The sequence below is a fragment of the Drosophila hydei genome, unplaced genomic scaffold (assembly GCF_003285905.1).
Source record: "Drosophila hydei strain 15085-1641.00,03,60 unplaced genomic scaffold, DhydRS2 tig00008114-arrow-pilon, whole genome shotgun sequence".
Taxonomy (NCBI): Eukaryota; Metazoa; Arthropoda; class Insecta; order Diptera; family Drosophilidae; genus Drosophila; species Drosophila hydei.
This window is the reverse complement of record NW_022045827.1, coordinates 4,974,024-4,995,375: the sequence shown is the minus strand read 5'-3', so window position 1 is coordinate 4,995,375 and position 21,352 is coordinate 4,974,024. Positions and strand designations below refer to the sequence as shown.

General features: G+C 40.7%; 1 protein-coding gene across 1 annotated transcript; it reads left to right on the top strand.

Annotated features, from left to right (window-relative positions):
* The first annotated feature begins 10,624 nt into the window (after positions 1–10,624).
* LOC111592900 lies at positions 10,625–14,964 on the top strand. The gene has a single exon (XM_023305347.2). The coding sequence runs from the start codon at positions 11,699–11,701 to the stop codon at positions 14,366–14,368; it is 2,670 nt and encodes an 889-aa protein (XP_023161115.2). The 5' UTR covers positions 10,625–11,698; the 3' UTR covers positions 14,369–14,964.
* Positions 14,965–21,352: the final 6,388 nt, after the last annotated feature.

Here is a 21,352-nt window from a genome sequence, read left to right as displayed (position 1 = left end):
TAGTTAGGACTTGAGACTTGTTAAAGTATCACAATAGCTGCTTGAGATTATCTCAACGAAATATATAATCTTGATTTCTACCTACATAAGTTCTATCAGCCTTTGCCCTCAACTTCAGACCTAGCAATATGACGTGAGGCTGCTTCATGCCTTCTCTGTGCCTCCGCTCAATAGACTCGTATGAGACCTCTTCTGGCAGTGACCTGTGAGTAAGTAAAGAGCCAACAAATATGACAGTAAGTGCGGAAATTGTCGCCCATTCGAGGCCCACATCGAGACTGAGACTTTCACATAAACTGAGTTAGACTGAAAAACTTTAAGCCTCTTCTCTACTTCTTCTGTTTTTTGTTTTATTTTGTAGTACATGGAACATGAGTTGTTGTGCCATCTACTAAACTGGTTATAAATAACCGAGGCGTTCACACATTGTTCTCTGGCCCCGTTCAGCTATTACCTAACTGAATTATATCTTCAAGCTTTTTGTATAAATTCTAACTAACAAGACAAGACCAGAGAACTGAGCGAGTCATAAGTCTTTCACCAATTGAATTGTGGCCTTTCACCATTTGGTTTTTCGATATTGTTTAAAGTCTACGTTACGCTTGACTGAAGTTTGGATGCGGAGCTGAGTCGTCTAAGATAGCCAAGCCGGAAATGAGCAATTGGAGCGTAAAAAAACAATAATATTATACATAATTACTTCTCATTCGAAAGACAGACGGCGCGACAACTGGATTTGCTTTTATGAAAGGCTTTTGTTGCCAGCAACAATCAGAAGAGGAAGAAGTGAAGAGCGGAGCAGAGAGCAGCTAGAACAACACATCTAATGAGTGGCGCAGTTTAATTAAAAGTTCCCGCAATTGTTTCTAATGTGAGTCGTTAAAGCGTTAAACTGCGGCGTGTAAATCACAGAACCAGGCACCGCCTCATAGGTGAGTCGTGGATACATAAACAGCCATAAGATAGATACTTAGATACTTAACTATATATGTATCTGTATCTGTATCTGTATCTCCTTCTGTATCTGTGGCTATGTGGCCACTTCCGTTTGCCAAACACGTAGCCATAAAGGCCACCACACACACACACACTCACACACACGCACACACATTCAGTTACACGTGGTGAACTTATGTGTTTAGCAGTTAGAGCAGATTGAAGCTGAAGTCAAGGCTGGTGGGTTGGGCGCTCACAGCGTTATCGGGCAAAGATTTAGCAGTCCGACACGTGAAAACGTGGCAAGCTTATGGCCAAGTTTCAGCTCTGGGTTTGAGGCTTTTTTTGTTGCAGCTACTTTGCTGCCTATTGCCTCTTAATGCTAATGAAAAATATTTCCAACTGTGCGCGGATTAGGCGGCAGCTGCGTTTATTACCAGACAAGTGTTGAAGTCAAAGCCCGGAAAAGGGAGCTACGAGCATAAAACTGAAGCGCTGCGGCCTTTTACGGGGGCAAGAGGCGACGCTTAATATTTAGTTGAAGATTTAACGCCCCGGCCGCAACAACTATGATAAGCCTCATCGCTGCCTGAATTACATAATGAGTTGCCAGCCAGCCATCGAGTCAGGGGAGTCTTCCAGAAATTATGGCCAGCGACGTGGGTCCTCGACTGCTGCTGTACATTTTAATTAACACGATGGAGAGAGAGTCGAGAGCAGCGCCGAGTCCTAAGTCCTTAGGCACACACATGTTCATATTTCAATAAATTCTATAAATAACACGGAAATGAATAAGAAAAAAAGAAGAAATTATGTTTGAATGCGTTGCAAATTAAAATCTTATGCATTGCGCACGGCAACGCCCCCAGGGGAGTGGGGCACTTGCCCAAACCAAAAAAAAAAAAGAAAAAAGTGAGAGACAGAGCGAGAGATTTATTTTTGGCAATTGAAATTTAAATGAAACTACGTGCGCCCGTAAACATCAAATGTTCAAATGGGCAAAAGGTAAGAACCAGAGAGCCGAACACGACAGCGGCAGCCGGACGGGACGGGGCATGGGGCAAGGCGGAGCATGCCCTGAGGAGTCGCACAACTCATTCATGCAGAAATCCATTGACATTTAATAGCCCCGGCACAGAGAGACCTCTAAATACTTTTGGCATGCCCCGAGGCAAATGCAGGGCTGGCCAGGGCAGGTTTCAGCTGTTTCCCCTGCGACAAGACCCTATTCCCAATGCCCGCTGAGCGCCCGCTCCCTGAGTCCCACTCGGTTCTGTGGCCAGCCAAAGTCTAGTTAAACCTGAATTTTGGTATCTGTATCTTTTGGTCGAGTGTGAGTCGTGTTGTTGCTGTTGCTGTTGCTGCTCTTGTTGTTGTTGTAAGTATTCGCTCTCAGCTGCATTTCGGACAGGATGTGCCCGACACAGGTGTACATGTCCATGTCGTCGTCGTCGTCGTCGTCGTCGTCGTTCCACTGTCGGACAGGCTACATTGGAAGTTACTTAAACGAAACGAAGCCCGAAAGCAAGTTACGCATAAATCATAGGAAATTAAAGGCCCACTGGGCATCGGCACTGGGGATCGGCGACTTCCGCTTGAAATGGAATCAATTAAAAACCAGAAAATCGCATGTTAAATTTCCACTTGCAATTGGCATTGTCCACAGCTACTTCAACAATTTTCTTTCATTTATTATGAATCACAAAGCAAATTGTGACTTATTCGTTTGTCAATTTACCGTTATATTTTGAGCCTACTAACATGAAGTCGTAGCTGCAAATGTCTCTCAAGTGCATATTCTATAAGCTTCATAGATACTTTGAGTATAAATGTGAGGCACATTGAGACGAACATCTGCATCTATAAGCATATTTAGATAAGTAAATTTTTTAGTTTTTATAAATTATATAGAAATTAAATTAAATTAAATTAAAATCATCTGAAAGTAAAATTTACATTGCAGAAACTTTTCCTTATCAGAATTTATTAATTTTTGTATACAACAAAATTTATTTCATTCGAATCGTAGTTTCAATTAAAGACTTAAAGCTCGTCAAGCTTATTCAGCATTTGTTTATCTCTAACGAACTCAACACTTTTTCTGTATTGCAACCATGGCTATATAAGTCTTAATTAATATTTCAAAGATACTTTTCATATAAGCTTATGTTGATATTTATCTTAGACTACGATAGTGTATCTGTAGCTATAAAATTAATATAAATATATCTATATATATATATATATATATATATATATATATATATATATATATATATATATATATATATATATATCTGCAGTACTTATAGATACTTTTTAGTTATATAACTTGAATTTATATACAACTTAGCCTTGTTAGTTCATGTATCTATAACTATGTTAAGTGCTTAAATATTCCCTTTACATATATATCTATGTATGTATATATATTTATGTATATATATATATATTTATATATATATATATATGAAGCATAGTTCCATCTCTACAGAGTGCATATTTCAAGTCACGCCTTTATCACCTTTGATCTGCCCTCATATGTGTCACATATATCTATGACAGCTATCAATTGCTTATCTAAACATATTGACACATATCTCATCAGCGTCAATTAAATTGTGCATTGCATGCAGGCCTTATTAGACAAGAAGTCTTTAACCTATTGACCCATTAGCTGAGTCTCAAGCAGAGGTCAATTTGCAGCCGCCGTTGGTGTTGGCTGCGGTCGCCCAAAATCTGAGTAGGAGTAGCTGCTCTCCGACGTCTACGCTGTCCTCTTTGGAGCCGCATGCAATCAACTGATTAGACAAACAATTAATTTCGCCAACTTGCGTATGACGCCCACGGGCCGAAAACTGTAAACCACTTAAACTCGATTTGATTGAAAAGCTTAAAAGCGACGCCCCGCGTGGCTACTCCGGCCACCGGCCACGCGGAGCAAGGTCGACAATTTGACATAAATCTAAGCAAAACAAGCTAAAGTCAGGGAGGCAGAACTGGGGCGGACGACGACTGCTCAGTCGGAGCACGCCACGCCCGTTGACCCATGTTGTTATTGTTGCTGGTGCTTTGGTCCTGGAGACGGCCGCAGGACGACTTCATTAATCAAGGCCGCAAACAAGCGTCGCATAGAGTCGGAGCCCGGTACATGGAGTCGTAGCTGAGCTGAGGACCGACCCGGGCACGGAACGGCATAGCGATGACAACGCAGCCGAAATGCATTGCGGACGGCCATGAAAATGGGATGCGGGCCACAATCGCTGCTCGCAGCGCTCACACACACAAGCAGAGATACACACACAGAAACATAAATAATTAGCATGATTCTTTAAAGGGCAATTACCTAATTTAGACGCTTTGAATAATTGCCCCAAAACTGGAGGCAAAAGCCAGGGGCAACGCCAGCGGCGACAGCGGCGTCGGCTGCCAAATCAGTTTTAATGCAAACAGAGCTAACAGCAACAAAGGCCAGCTAAGAGACCGGACAACAGCAGCAACAACAGCCAGACTACACCAACAAATGCAGTAAGCGGCTTAATGCTCAAATGAAGATAAAGCGCTTTCTGCTTCCACAGCCATTGCTGCTATTTCCAGTGGCTGCCATAGCGGCCACTGACTACTGCAACGCCTGAGAGACATTTAAATCTCAACAGTTACAAAATAATTAGAGCGTTTAGTGCCCCGAACGTCAAGCCCACAGACACAGATAGACTCAAAGATGCGCTAGAATATCTTTTAGATTGCGGCTCACGTTTACCTTTATCCGCCTCACAAGCCAAATACACCATTCCCTTGCTCAAGCAGATGTTCAGAGAAGGAAAGGAATATCAAAGGTGATACTAACACTAATACTAATACTAATACTAATACTAATACTAATACTAATACTAATACTAATACTAATACTAATACTAATACTAATACTAATACTAATACTAATACTAATACTAATACTAATACTAATACTAATACTAATACTAATACTAATACTAATACTAATACTAATACTAATACTAATACTAATACTAATACTAATACTAATACTAATACTAATACTAATACTAATACTAATACTAATACTAATACTAATACTAATACTAATACTAATACTAATACTAATACTAATACTAATACTAATACTAATACTAATACTAATACTAATACTAATACTAATACTAATACTAATACTAATACTAATACTAATACTAATACTAATACTAATACTAATACTAATACTAATACTAATACTAATACTAATACTAATACTAATACTACTAATACTAATACTAATACTAATACTAATACTAATACTAATACTAATACTAATACTAATACTAATACTAATACTAATACTAATACTAATACTAATACTAATACTAATACTAATACTAATACTAATACTAATACTAATACTAATACTAATACTAATACTAATACTAATACTAATACTAATACTAATACTAATACTAATACTAATACTAATACTAATACTAATACTAATACTAATACTAATACTAATACTAATACTAATACTAATACTAATACTTATACTAATACTAATACTAATACTAATACTAATACTAATACTAATACTAATACTAATACTAATACTAATACTAATACTAATACTAATACTAATACTAATACTAATACTAATACTAATACTAATACTAATACTAATACTAATACTAATACTAATACTAATACTAATACTAATACTAATACTAATACTAATACTAATACTAATACTAATACTAATACTAATACTAATACTAATACTAATACTAATACTAATACTAATACTAATACTAATACTAATACTAATACTAATACTAATACTAATACTAATACTAATACTAATACTAATACTAATACTAATACTAATACTAATACTAATACTAATACTAATACTAATACTAATACTAATACTAATACTAATCAATCTATCCATCAATTTGTATGCCTCATATTTCGGTGCCAATTAGCAATGCAGCTCCAAGGCTCGAGCCTAATGAATTGTGTGAGCATAACAATGCTTCAGCCGAGGCTTATTTGACAGGTGATAGCTGGTAATTTCGTTCAACATTCGTTCTTTATTACCAATAATGATAGATATCAGTTAATATTCACACATATTTCAATGCGTATTCAATTGTTGTTCAACGAAACAACTTGGGCAGCATTAATTGTTAGCCAACACACAAGTTGTAAGCGGCATGCATTGCTTCGCTGTCATTCAAGTCCGAAGACCAGAGATAGCGTGATATATATACATATATATATATATATAAAGGAATGTGTCTATAGTAGGAGCAGACGTACGACCCAATGACCGACCCAAAGGACACGCAGCGGCGGCTCCAAAGTGAACCCTTGACACTGGGCTGGACTAGACTGGACTGGGCTGGGGCCGGGGCTCAAGCGGGCTCGGCGGCGGCACAGCTTGAAGTTAAATAAATTAAGGGCAATTAGGCGGAGTATTACGAGCACAAAGGTCAAAGCCAGCTGGAACAGCCAGCATCCTGCCCGCTGCCCAATTGCTCCCCAGCCTCCAGTTCTCCAGGGGCTTCAGGTGATTTTTGCCTATCTGAAAATTATGTTGGCAAATATTTATTTTGCCTCATGCAGCGACTACGATTTCATTCTGCTTCTTCGTCTTGTTCGTCTCTCCTTTTTTTTGTTTTTGCATTAATTACGAGATGTTGCACCGTAGGTTTTACAGTTGCTGCCGCTGCTGCGGAAGTTGTTCAAATCGCCGAGATTAGCGGCGAGTGCAGAAAGCGTGGCACAAAAGCACTTTGGCCAATTAACTGCGGCTAATTGTTGCGTACAGAGAGAGAAATATTGTAGCCAAATGTGAAAGTCAACAAATTGTACAAGTGTGTGGCAGCCACAATAGCCAAATCAGCAGCATGCCACATGTGTGGCCATGTGGGCGACACAGAGAAGTGGCATGAGAAGCGGCCTGTGACAGCCAAGACATAAAGAAAAGAGAGAAAATACAGCAACATTCATTCGCAGCACAGCGATCATAAAGCACTCACAGCGATTTCTCAGCCAACTTCCGCTGCGGAACGATTTGCAAGCAATCGAGTTCTACTTTCGCCCAGCCAAGCGAATTTATCATTTTTGAAAAGCAACAAAACTGAAATAAATGATTATCATGCCTAACATGGAATTCAAGCGATTCCCCAATGCTGATCGGGCATTTCGCTACATGCGAAACACGAAAGAGCAGCGCACCGAACTCTAAATACTCTAGCCGAGCAGGTTGCTTGACTGCGATTCGATGGGGTATATATGATTGTATCTTTAAAATAATAAAAATATATTTTGACCTAAGCTAACGCACTACTATTTTTATTTTTGATGAAGTTGGCTTCAGCTCCATTCATGCATAACATCTAAAAATAAGTATAAATATAAATATTGAAAGTCTTGACTTAGAATGTTACGTTTTTATGTATAACACTTATATAACAAATGCATATATAACACTTATATATAACAAATTATATTCTGTCTTACTCATATCGTCTGTCATCTCTATAACACTTATATAACACATGCATATATAACACTTATATATAACAAATTATATTCTGTCTAACTCATATCGTCTGTCATCTTTTCTATTCATGCAAAGTTTTAAGACTTTTCAAACCACCCTCGCATAGCTGTTTCATAGCCCCTACAAAGGTATTTTTCAATAACTTTTTGTGTTGCTGCAATAGCTACATAGTGTGCAAAGCCTAAGCTTGACTGCAAGGCTACGTCTCTTAAATATACATAAAATTATATATATATAAATATATACATATAAACATATTTATAAATACATATATATTTAAGACATAGTTTAAAATCGAATCAAAAAAAATTTCATTCATTTTCAACACATTTCAATTGGTTTTATATAGAAGAAAAAAACGCAACTCATTTAGAAAATGTGCAGAAGACAAAGCGTGGCTCTACGCTTGGCTGACTCCATGTAGAAGAAGAGGAAGCCAGAGCTAGAAGATAGAAGATACAAGCTAAAGAAGATACAAGGGGAAGCGCATAAAGACGCTAATGTAACTGTGAAGAGTAACACGCCATGAGAAGATTTCACTTTTCGACAATCATAACTGACCTTAATCAAAGTGAATAATGTTGGCAGTGCTAAAAATAGCCTTTAGGCTGTGAGCTGTAGCTAGATGTAGATGCAGATGATGGACTAGATACATAGATGTATCTGAAGATACATATCTATCTATCCATTGTATATATATTCAAGAGGTAAGCTAATACATGGATGTATCTGTAGAGTGTCAAGATGTATCTAAGATAGATGAGATATACAAATGTATCTGAGGAATCTAGGCTAGATACACAAATGTATCTGTGAGATGTAATTATATCAAGATGCAGATTATGGTCTAGATACATAGATGTAACTGTAGAGTGTATACATCTCTATCTATCTGTAAGAGTGTATCAGATATATAAATTATGGTATATATAAATATATATTTGTGATCTAGACCAGATACACCAATGTATCTGTTGAATGTATCTTTAGCTATGTAGAATCTAGGCAAGAAAGAAAAGTATCTTCTGATATGCAGCAGCTAAGCTAAATGAATAATTGTATCTGTAAGATGTATCTGTAGCAAGTATCTATAAATATGCAGTAGGTAGACCTTATATATGCATATGTATCTGTTAGATGTATCTGCAGCTGGGCAGCAGCTAGCAAATGCGTAGCTGGTTAAGTTGCTTCGCCTTTTTTACGATTATTGTTGAGCAAACACGTTTGCGGCAAAAGTAAAAAACTTCTCAGGCTGAAGCTGAGGCGCAATCGCTGTCTAAGTATCTGTATCTTGAAGATGCGACTTGAAAATTTCATTCATATGCATTAAACAGAGAGAGAGAGAGAGGAAGAGGATGGTAGAGAGAGGGGCAGGGGCACAGCGCACAGTGAGCTACACAGCGCGTTTCCTGTCTGGGCAACATCATGAGATATCATGTGCCCCATGCACAATGCAGCAGCTGCTGTTGCAACAACAACAACAACTACCTGCCACAAAGTGGCCCGCAGGTGAAGTAACTTATACGCCGCCTGCAGATAATTAGCTTAACGCTCACATAGCTGCCCCGCAGTACCTGCCTCACAGTCCCGCGTCGCCCCAGCGCCAGCTGCAGCTCCATCTCAGTGAATCTCAGTTCCAGTTTCGGTCGCGCCGTCTCAGGGTCCACAATCACACTGTGTGTGGGTCTCAAGTCTTGTTGTCATCATCATTAAAAGCCCAGACCGTCTGTATCTGTATCTGTGGCTGTGGCTGTATCTTTTTATCTCTTCTTTTCTTTGCTTTTTTGTGCGCTTCACAGAGGGTATTAAAATGTGATCATGCCATGTGTTGCACGCTTAGCAGATGTTGTTGACTTGCGGCCTTATATATATTCTGGTTCTAGATCAAAAGTCGTTTCATTTAGATCTTTAAGGTGAAGCCCTAAACTTGCAGGTTGCAAAGTCTGAAGCATTAATAGATATATAAAGATATATATTGAAATTTTCTTAGAGTATCTACACTTCGTTTAGCCTAAGCAACTCTCCTTTTCTTCTTCTTCTCTTGCTGCTGCTGCAAATCTAACAACTTTTTTCTGGTCTTTGTTCTGCAGAAGCAGCCAAGGCGATCATTATTCCAGATAGAATTGTTCATACATATATATACATATACATATATATATATATATATATATATATATATATATATATATATATCGATATATGCATTTGCACAGTTGAAAGCTGATCTTGAGCATGGCGCGCTCCCTGCTACCCTGTAATTACGCCCAGATTTCAACAAATTGTGAAATTCTGCACACGTTGCACACAATGCATCGATTCATTCACATTCATTTGGCTGTACTCGAGTCTCGGCGCAGTCGACGGATGTGACTCATTCACTTCAAACACAAATTACGTCTCAGAAGACCCAAAGAGAGGCCCCCAAGCACACCCCGCCCTGCCCAAGGAACGTTTCTCATGTTTATTTACTTTATTTGGTTTTGTTGTGCTTCGCGGCTGAGTAGGTCGCGCCGGGTCAAAGAATTCCTATTCCAGCAGATCAACAAGCGCCGAAAAAACAATCTTAATTGCATTCAATAGAGATGAAGATCAACATTTTTATATACGGCATTTGATTTCTTACCAAATAACTTTATACATTATAATAATTTGTAATCTAACTAGATCAATGTCGTCTTTTAAGCAATATCTTATCGCAAGTTGCAGATGCTCAACATGTTGAGAGTCGCATGTTGCCAAGCGCGCACATTGCGAAACGGTTAAAGCAACATTGGTAGCCGCTGAGCACGAGTGAGAGCGGCCGCACGAATGCCCAACGCAACACTCCTCAGCGTACAGCCAACCCCCTCGCTTAAACAACGACAGCGCACGAGAGCTAAGCACAGCAAAGTCAAGCGTATACACGAAGCGGTGGGCCGAACACGAGTGGCACACAGCGTTGCCGACGAAACGAGCGTTGTTTTTGTTATTCTTTTTTCGTTTTTTTTTTGTCGTTCGCTGGCTTTGGCTTTGGCTTTCGCTTTTGCCAGTGCAGTGCATCAGCTCGGCGCTCAGTTCAAGTCGATGATTGCTGCCGAACGGTTGGGTTTTTAGCCGTATGTAGCGCGTAGCCGTTTGAGCTTCTTCGTTCGCTTGAAAATCGTTACAAGTGTGAACCAAATGAAATTTGAATTGAATGCTATAATGAAGTTGGCAATGATCATTATCAAGTGCAATGTGAGTGGGCAGCAATGTGTAACAGTTGCCTATGAAAATCAATGAGCAGTTGAATAAAACTCATCACGCGCACCTCGCACACGCACACACACACACACACACACTATCTTCAATCAGCTTCGTGTACTCGTGACTCGTGACTCGACGCCGCGACCGTGTGCGTGTGTGTGTGGTCCTGTTTCTGTGCGGCTGTGTGTGTGTCTTGAACGCAGGGCTCGAGTCCAGCTCCTTCCACAATTCCTGTCGTTCTTCTAACGCTGCTCTGATTGCAGGCCACGAGGCCGAAACGTAACGAAAACGAAAACGAAAACGCGATGAAAATTAAAGCTTTGCGTGACAAAAATCGCTAACCAAAAGAGCAAAAAAAAAGAAACAAACATAACGGTAAAAAAAAGGAAATTTATACACATATATAACAACCCCAACAAGTGAACACAAAGAAAATTGTGGCCGGACAGTGTTGCGTAAAAGTAAAAATTTCGCTTTCATTTTTTTGGTCGCGAGTTCTGGCAAAAAAACTGCCAACAACAACAAAACGAAACACAACAAAAAATAAAAAACGATTATCATCTGGTCCTAGCGAGCGGCGTCGCTTCTATAAATAACGTTGCGCCAGGCGCCGCTAATTACGCCAAAACATGAAAATATTTACAACAAAAACAAAAGGCCCAACAACAGCAGCAACAACGAGGAAAACTCGGCAATTAATCAATTTTCCGCTTGACCAATATATAATAAATTCATTCGAGCTGAATCCACACGGAAGTTTGCACTATTATCATAATTAAAAACGGGAACAGCAAAGCAGAGTAGAAGGAGCAGCAGGAGAAGGGGCAGCAGCAGGAGGAGCAGGAGTTTAGCATATCAAAGCAAGCATATCAAAGTAAGCCAGCGTGGCATGGCCTAAAGGATAGCATATCACACACACCAACACACACACATACACACATACACACATAGAAAATCTTAAAGATGCAGCTGCATTGGAGGCAGCTGCTGCTGCTGCAGCTATTGCTGTGGCAACTGCCCAGATCTTTGCTAGCGAATCGCTATAATTCAGGCAAGCTATATGCAAACGGCGGCAGCTCAAGTACCAGTTCCAGTTCCAGTTCCGGCTCCAGTTTGAGCTACAAATCGTCACAGCAGCAGAACGAAGTATTCTCCATAGCCGATAGCCAGCCCATGACAGACGATGGCTATGTGGCTCCATCAGCGGCTCCCTATTATCCGGCCAGCGAGCTGGACAATCCGACGCAGCACCTGAGCAGTTGTCAGACGGTGTGCGCCTGCAAATGGAAGGGCGGCAAGCAGACGGTGGAGTGCATCGATAGACAGCTCATCCAAATACCCGAGCACATCGATCCCAGCACCCAGGTGCTGGACATGTCCGGCAACAAGCTCCAAACGCTATCCAACGAGCAGTTCGTGCGAGCCAACCTGCTCAATCTGCAGAAGCTCTATCTGCGCAACTGCAAGATTGGCGAGATCGAGCGCGAGACGTTCAAGGGATTGACCAATCTGGTGGAGTTGGACTTGTCGCACAATCTCCTGGTGACAGTGCCCAGCCTGGCCCTGAGCTACATCTCCTCGCTGCGCGAGCTGACACTCGCCTCGAATCACATACACAAGATCGAGGCGCAAGCCTTCGGCAGCACGCCCTCGCTGCACAAACTGGATCTGTCGCACTGCGACATACAGACCATATCGGCGCAGGCCTTCAGTGGTCTGCAGGGACTGACACTGCTGCGCTTGAATGGCAACAAGCTGAGCGAGCTGCTGCCAAAGACCATCGAGACGCTGAGCCGGCTGCACGGCATCGAGTTGCATGACAATCCCTGGCTATGTGACTGTCGATTGAGGGATGCCAAGCTATGGCTCATGCAGCGCAATATACCCTATCCGGTGGCTCCGCTGTGTGCGGGCGGACCCGAACGCATCATCGATCGCAGCTTTGCGGAGCTGCACGTGGACGACTTTGCCTGCCGACCCGAAATGCTGCCCATCTCGCACTACGTGGAGACGGCCATGGGCGAGAATGCCTCGATTACGTGCCGCGCACGCGCCGTGCCCGCGGCCAGCATTCATTGGTATTGGAATGGCCGTCAGCTGGCAAACAACAGCGCCTTCAGCGCCTATCAGCGTGTCCACATGTTCGAGCAGCTGGAGGGCGGCTTCGAGAAACGCTCGCGTCTCGTTCTGACCAATGCCCAGGAGACGGACTCCAGCGAGTTCTACTGTGTGGCCGAGAATCGCGCCGGCAGCGCCGAGGCCAACTTTACGCTCCACGTGAGCATGCGAGCCGCGGGCATGGCCTCGCTGGGCAGCGGCCAAATTGTGGGCCTGAGCGCCGCCTTGGTGGCGCTCATAGTGTTCGCTCTGGCGGCTATTATGTGCCTGCTGCTGCGGGTCAAACGGCAGCCGTATGTGGACAGCAAGACGCCCAATCACATGGAGGTCATCACCTCGGTCAACCATCAGAATTCCATCACCAACAAGACACAGCCGGCAACGGGCAATGGCAGCATCGGCGGCGTTGTCATCGCCAATGGAGCTGTGCCCAATTGCATCGACGGGGGCTTAGCTGGCGGCGCTGCTGGAACGCTGGAGCGGAAGAGCAGCAGCAGCACAGCACCAACTGGCGGCGGAGTGGGAGGAGTTGGAACCAATTGTAGACGCACCAGTGGATCGCCTCATGAGCAACGCAATGCGAATCCGGTCCAGAAGCCACCACGACTCACCGATCTGCCCTACTCGACGCAGGGCTATGACAATGCTGGCAGCGTGCTCTCCACAGCCTCGTGCTTCATCTCGCCCAGCGGCTCGACTGGACATGGCAACAATCCGGATCTTATCAATGATACGAAACGCTTTGGCAGCGACGAGTTCTGCGATCTCAAGCTGCCCGCCATGGAGCTGACGAGTGGCGGCGGCAGTGGGGAATACAGTCGGGCCAACGGCTGCGACTCGCTGTATCCATCCGGTCTGTGGGAGCATGCAGCAGCAGCGGCCAGCTCGGCGGATGATCTGTTCATGAAACGCTACACGGACAAGACGCCCATCATCGACTCCAGCCAGCTGTACGACCTGCATGAGCGTAGCGCAGCCAGCGACTACTTCAGCAAGACCTTTCCGCGCTCCCATTGCAATGCGACGCTGCAGCAGAGCGGATGCAGTGCAGCAGCTGCCTCGACCACCTCGACGGCCACGACGAATCTATCTAGCGGCTCCTCTGGCTACCCCAATGACTATGGCCTGCCGTTAGTGCCGGGCGCTGAGCATCAGCACAATCATCAGCTGCAGATGCATCCACTGCAGCAGCTGCAGCAACAGCTGCAGCACAGCGGCAGTCCACACTTTAGCAGTCGCACCCTGCCACGCCTACACGATGGCGGCGGCAGCAGCAATGGCTCGGCCAGCTCATCGCCCACGCCCGCACAGGCAATGGCTGCACCGTCAGCTAGCTCCAGTTCCTGCTCAATACTGCCCAATGGACAGCCCGTGAATGCCAAGACGATACGGGTCTGGCAAAAAGGGGGCGTGCCCGTGCTGCCGCCCGTAACAGCACTGAAGCGGGCGTTGATCAGCAGCAGTCGCAACTCGCCCGACGAGGGCTACCAGGAGGGCTGTGGAACCGATGTCTAAGCGCCTCCACCCACATCCACACACCCCCACACACACACACACACATATAAACCCCCGCAGAACTGACTAAACTTAAACTGAATGCATACAGTAAACACTAACTAAAACACACTCACCCACTCATACACACACACACACACATATTTTATATACACACATATGGCTCATCGACTAGCGAGAGAATCGGGCGAATTTGGTGGCGTGAATTTGTGCAAGCGAACTGTTTGTGATAGTGTCTAATAAAAGATATGGCGAATGAAGATAATAAACAAAGAAAACTGCGAAAGCAAAAGCGAAAAGAAAATTCAAAATGGAAAATTCAATGAAAAATAATACAGTATACTTCTAGTTATAAAGCGCAAAGCAAGGCAAAGGAAAACAAAAAAAAAAAACTAAAAACTAAACTAAATAATATATATCATACCTATAACAATATATATAGAATATATATGTATGAATACAACTACAACTAACTAGCGAACCCTAAGAAACTGTAAATACCAACATCTCAACTCTCGCAAATCCCCGCATTAAGAAGTATAAGATATAACTAAAAACTAACTGCAATAAAAGTAAAGTAAAAGTAAAAGTAAAAGTAAAAGTCAAAGTAAATGTCAAAGTCAATGTAAAAGTCAAAAGTAAATGACAGAAATAACCAACACACACGCAGGCAGAGTACTTAAGCGTCGTCTATGCCCATGTAAATGTAATTAAATTTATAACTGTAAAACTAACTGTAATTCTAACTGTAACTCTAACTGTAACTATCGCTCTCTCTGTCTTTCCCTTTCTCTATCTCTCTCTCTCTCTCTCTCTCTCTCTCTATGCGTGTGTGAGAGTTTCAAATGTTGTTTCCAAAGAAGCCAACCAACAAAATCTTCTCCTCCCCCTCCCTACTTTAAAAGAAATGTAAATTGTAGGCAGTTACATACTACATATAGAAAACTCTTATTCGGCTCAACAAAAATCCTTAACTGTCAGTTAAAACTTAGAAAGACAAAGAGAAAGGAAAGCAAGAGCAAGACCCACTTTATGAATTTTTAAGTGTTAACGAAACAAAAAAGAAAATAGCAAAATTTAAAGTGAAATTAAATCTTAATATCTGTGTGACTTCTGTATATATAGGCAAAATATTGAATGTATTGCATAAGCATCTGCATTATTTGTGGGCGTGGCCAGAGCGTTAGATATAAAAATAAAAAATTTAACAATGATCAGCACGCATCGACTATGTAGGTAATACCAAGAATCAAATACTTACGAAGGCGGTGTTAACTCAATTGTCAAACTAACATTCACTCAGCTCTAGCTCTCAACTAGCATTTATATGTGACAGCTGTAATAACAGCAAGGCGTAACACTTGGATTTAAGAGCTAGACTTGATAAGGAGAAGTGGACAAGCGAATTTGTAACAGTTAGATTTGACATTTTATTTGACAGCAGCATTAAAAAAGGAATTAGGTTTCATAAAACTTAAAACTAACATTTATATTTGACAGCTGAATTTAATACATTTAGTATTACATCAGATTTGACTGCTATAATTTAGAAAATTGCTGCTAGCTTACAAATTTGACAGCTGATATGCCGAAATGGCTAATTTCACTGCTGAATTTGAAAAGCAGGTTTAAAAATTTCAATTTCAATAGATTTTCTAATTTGACTAAATTTAACTAAATGCAAATAATTTCTTATATTGACAGCCAGATTTGACAGACGAATATTTAGTTTAAATAGCGGAATTTCCCTAAATAAAAAACTAACATTTAGATTTTACACTTATTTATTCTAATTAACAATTTCCTAATTTTTTTCATCATATTGCATATTTAACAAGCCGTTTTAATGCCCTGTCAAATATGTAGCATGCAGATTAAAAACTAATCTGTCACTTAATTTAAAGCTAACAATCTGATTTTTCTATTGGATTAAAGAAGTGTTCACTCTGATTGGGTGTATCTGCATTGAGACATGACAGCTAGACTTGACAGAACATAAATTTAACACACACATTTGACAGCTGGCTATTATCGAACGTCCTTCAACATTTAATTTGTTTATGGTGAATCGGATTTATCTCTCGACAACAAATGAAACTATATTCGCATTCGATTCGAAATCAATGTCAACTGCATCAGCTCAGATATTCCGTTGAACTCCAACTTTTAATTGACATTTTGACAGTAATCGATTTTGAGCAAGGCTAAAGCGAGATTTGCGCCAGAATGCTGACCCACTTTTTCACTTTTGCATATTAATAGAAATGGTGAGAGTTGAGTTAACGCCGCGCCGCACACTATGTATATTTCCCACTCCTGAAAACCCCAGAAAACAAAAGAAAAAATTAACTGTGAATCCGACTGCGCTTTGGCATTAAACTTAGGTAAAACTCGTATTTGCAGACATTAGCTAAAACATGTAAAAAGTTAAGGAATATCAAATGAAATTCAACATATTCATCAATTCATACGTAAATAAGACATATGTAAATGCCCACACACACACACACACAGAGTGCTCCAAGTACCCACACACACACACACCCACACCCACACACATACGAAAAAGAACTTCAAGATATATATCTACAGATATTACTTGCCTGTACGTCATAAGCTCTAAAAGCATTCAAGCAACAAAATAAAAACAAAAAGAGAAAAACAAAAAAATTCACTTGAAAAGCAAAAAATAAAACGAAGAAGAAGAAGAGGAAAAACAAAATAATATCTTTAAGGTAAACCAAAGACTTTTTTCTTTGCATCTAGTAAATGAGGGCATAAACTAAATGTTGAACTTGAATGAGCAAAACAATGAACATGAAAAATAACCTTAGCAATTAAGTAATACCTATGTATTGTATAATATATATATATATCTATATATATATATATAAATATAACTAAAATGCATATACATATATATCTATAAATATAAATATTAATATAAATATAAATATAGTATATAGATGTATCTACTTAACATGTATGACAGGGCGCAGAGTTCGCTTAACAAAAGGCAAGCATTGAATGCAACTGAATGAAGAACAAAGCAAAGGAAATATATATAAACAATATATATATCTATATATATATGAATGAAAGCACACGGCGTTGTCATTACTCTTACAGCTCGGCAAAGGCAGGTAGGTACCCATGGGCAGCGAGGGGCGTGACCCAATTAGCTCACAGCAACAAAAAGAAAAATGTAGCAGCAGCAGCAAAGACTCTGCTGCACACACAGCCAGAGACAATCGAATTCGCATGATGTTGCCCTAAAGCAGCAGCAGCAGCAGCTGCTGTTACTGCTGCTGCCGTTGCTGTTGCGCTTTTGTTGTTGGCCATTGCAGCGTGTGGCATATTAGGGCCAATCGTCTAATCGCCAATTATGCATTTAACCCAACCGCCCCTAGCCTCAAATTTACACACACACAGAGACAGAGATTACCTAGCTGTGTAAATCGATATGCGCAATCGAGAGGGCAAAGCCAAATCTGCGACTCAACGAAGTTTAAATACTCTGACAACGAGAGTTTCCGAGTGAGACATTGGCAATTGCAATATTTTAAAGCAGAAAAACACTTTTATTTGATTGCCCAAAAATCTCTTTCGAATTGATATTTATTGCTTATTTTATCAGCCAGCCTATGTTCAGGCTTATGCTTAGATAATCCGCATGTTTCACTTCAAATGAAACTAATATAATCTCTAACAAAGCCCAATTCAATTGCTTTCCTCGTAAGTGAACCATATTTTCTTATATTGAGTTTTGGCTTAAATATTAATAGAAAGAGTTTAAATTCCAATTTAATAATAAATTCTTTCATAGAATAAAATGCATTGCATAAAGATTTACAAAATATATCTGACTAATTATTTTGTTTTCTTCCTTGGCGAATTGTTTTTAGCTCTAAGTTGAAAAGCTATGGTATAAATATTTATTTTTATTTTAATTTATATTTTATTAGAATTTACCACAAAGCTCTGCTAACTCACTCAACTTTATATATATAAGTATAAACATATAATAAATAAATGTATAAATTGCATGACTTAATGCTGTTGATGCTTTCTCTAGCATATCCTCGCTTTGACTTAATTATATTTTGATTCAACTTAGGAATAAATATGAATATGAAAATTGTATAGCTAAACACTCTTTTTAAGTAAATTTAATATTTTTAAATTATTATCAACTGTTTTAATATATCATCTCGTATTCATTTAGTATTAGATATGACTCTTTGCTAATCTTTTTTTATTAACTTTTTTTTCATAAAGTAAATATGAATGCAAAGACAGTTTTATAACTAATTTCTACTTACGTCTATTTTATTTAAAATTCTCATTTCCTATAGCATATCCTTTATGTAGTATTCACTTAGATTTAATGCCTTCTTAGCTTACAATATATTGTCTCTTCTTCTCGCCTCTTCTCGCACAACTTTAATATGAATAAATTTAGTATGTTAAGCAAAATGTATTAGCCGCAGTGCACGAGCCGCACACAGTTATGGAAGAAAGTCTGACAACATTATATACACAACTATTAGTGTTAATTTGCTTCTTCATTGGGTTCGCCTGGTTCACGTCAACGTTTTGATACCCTCTCGAAACGTTAGCCAGGCCAAGCCCCTCTGCCCTGCTTATGCCATTTCTCGCTTTAGTTTTGCCCACAAATTTGCAGCTACACATGTTTGACATGCGTGTGTGTTTGTGTGTGTGTGTGCTGGGAAAGTTGTGGGAAGCGCGTAATAAATACGGCGGCAGGCCCCAGTACGAGATTATATCATGGCATGCATAGGTCTAACTGTCTGGCTCGTTGCCGCAGATACAGTCCCTGTCCGCTCCCTGCTTGACTCGCTCCACTGTCCGCCATATCCCTCGCCTTATTGACGACGCGCAAAGTTTGCCAACTAAACAAGTTTTGTGCCTCAAATGAAATTTAGGTTGCAACTGAAGCCCAACAAAAGCCAAACAAAACAAAGCAGCAGCTATAACAGCAGCAGCAACAACAACAACAAAACGGCGCCAAGCGCAGAAAAATTAGAACTTTTGTGCTGAAGGAAAGTGAATTTTATTTGTTCAACTTTATTACGTATACGTGCCGTTGTTCCGCCTGTGTAAATAACCAAAATGCAAAACGTGGCCCCCCGTCCCATATACGAGGCGTCCACCGCCCCCCTCCCCTCCCTTACCACGCCCACTCGCCTGTGATCTTTGCGCATCTAATGAAGACAGCGCCGGCAGGTGCTGCTCGCACTTTTATGTTCATGCATTGCGGCCTGTTTAACGACTTGAGCAATGCCTAGCATGAGGAATTTATAAAAGGAAAACAAGTTGAGACAAGTATGAGTAGAGATGAGAGCACACACACACATACACACACACAGGCACGCGAAACTCTCATATGCCTAAGCTAACAGACCGTAAATATTGTTGAAAATGGCAGTTTATTTTTGGGTCTCGCAGCGCCATTCACATCATTCAATAGCAGGACAACAAAGGACATCCAGGACCGCTGATGGATGTAAACGGCAGCAAAGCAGGCAAACAGCTGATTCCAGGTGCAAGGAGCTGAGCCGAACAGCCAAAGCCTTTTTTTCGGCCGTACGTCAAAGCGACCGCAAGTTAAATAAGAAGCAAACGAGCGAGCAATTTGCCACAGACCGAAGCAGACTGTCAGATACGCTACATAAAGCAGCTGTCACTTAGATATAAGAACCTATTGAGCTGCAAGAAATTGGGCTGCCTAATATAGAAATGATTTTTATGCCTGTTTATTAGCATGACAAACATTGCTACATCATAAATTTGAATATATTTGTAATCTTTTTTATGGCTATTTGAGTTTTAATCTGTGCTGAGGCCTGTTTATTCATGAATACATTATTGCGAAAGGCTGTGGAGAAAAAAGGTTAAGTATACGTATTTTTAAGGTCTACTCGCTCGAGGCACTTAGCTAACTAATATGCCCACAAAATTCAATTCCTCTGGCATTATTGTTCATGTCTTCTCATACATTACGAGCATGCACATACACATGTATAACAGCCGGCACACACGCACACTCATAAACAGAGGCTCGACAAAGAGTTGCCACTCACACACATGGCTCTGTCTGTGTGTGTGTGTGTTGTCCCTTTAGCGTCTTCAGCATTTAATGGCCTCATTAATTTTCTATGCTTGGCCTTAAATTATTTTACTAGACAGAGAGTAGCTGCCTGCTGCTCAGCAATTCCATTAACTTGACTGCCACTCAGGCAGACTGCCCCAGCTCCGCCGCACTACACACTCCACACCCCTCTTCACCCCCATCTGTCCATCTATCCTCTGTCGCGCACGCCAATAGCAATGGTAAATGTCTCGTTGCTCGTTCGCATTAATTTACATAAACTTAATTGTTTTATTTAATCAATAAAAATAATTAAATGCCATGTGCGTAAGTAATTAAAACAAATCGCTTTTACTGCACAGCAAATTGAAAATGCATAAACATAAACCTCGGCGGCAGCTAAGCGAGTGCTGCATGCAACAAGCATATGGCAGAGCCGAACGCCCGGGCTCTGTGTACCTTTGTAATTATGGCACATCAAACATTAATCAGCAGGCAAATGCGTATGCAAAATACAAAACACATATGCATAAAATCAGCGGCCAAATGATAATTTCGTTCCCAGTCACGTCAGTATGCCAATAGCAGGAACAGCAACAACTGCATCAATAATAAACAATATTTGGGGCAGCCCACAAAGTCTATGGACCAAATTACTTTGTAGGCAGCATAATTTATGGCGCACAAAGCGTAAAAACCAAAAACCCAGCAAATCAGTACGAGAAATTATGCAAAAATATTTTTCGACGGCGGTCAGCCAAAATCTAACTGCGTATCTATTTATCCCAATATAAACATACATATATGCAAAGGCGCAATAGGTAAAACAATTTAAAACCCCATCCAAACACACACATACACGCAGATACACA

Coding starts and splice junctions, on each gene's coding strand:
- LOC111592900 (XM_023305347.2), top strand. CDS start 11,699: ATGCAGCTGCATTGGAGGCAGCTGCTGCTGCTGCAGCTATTGCTGTGG.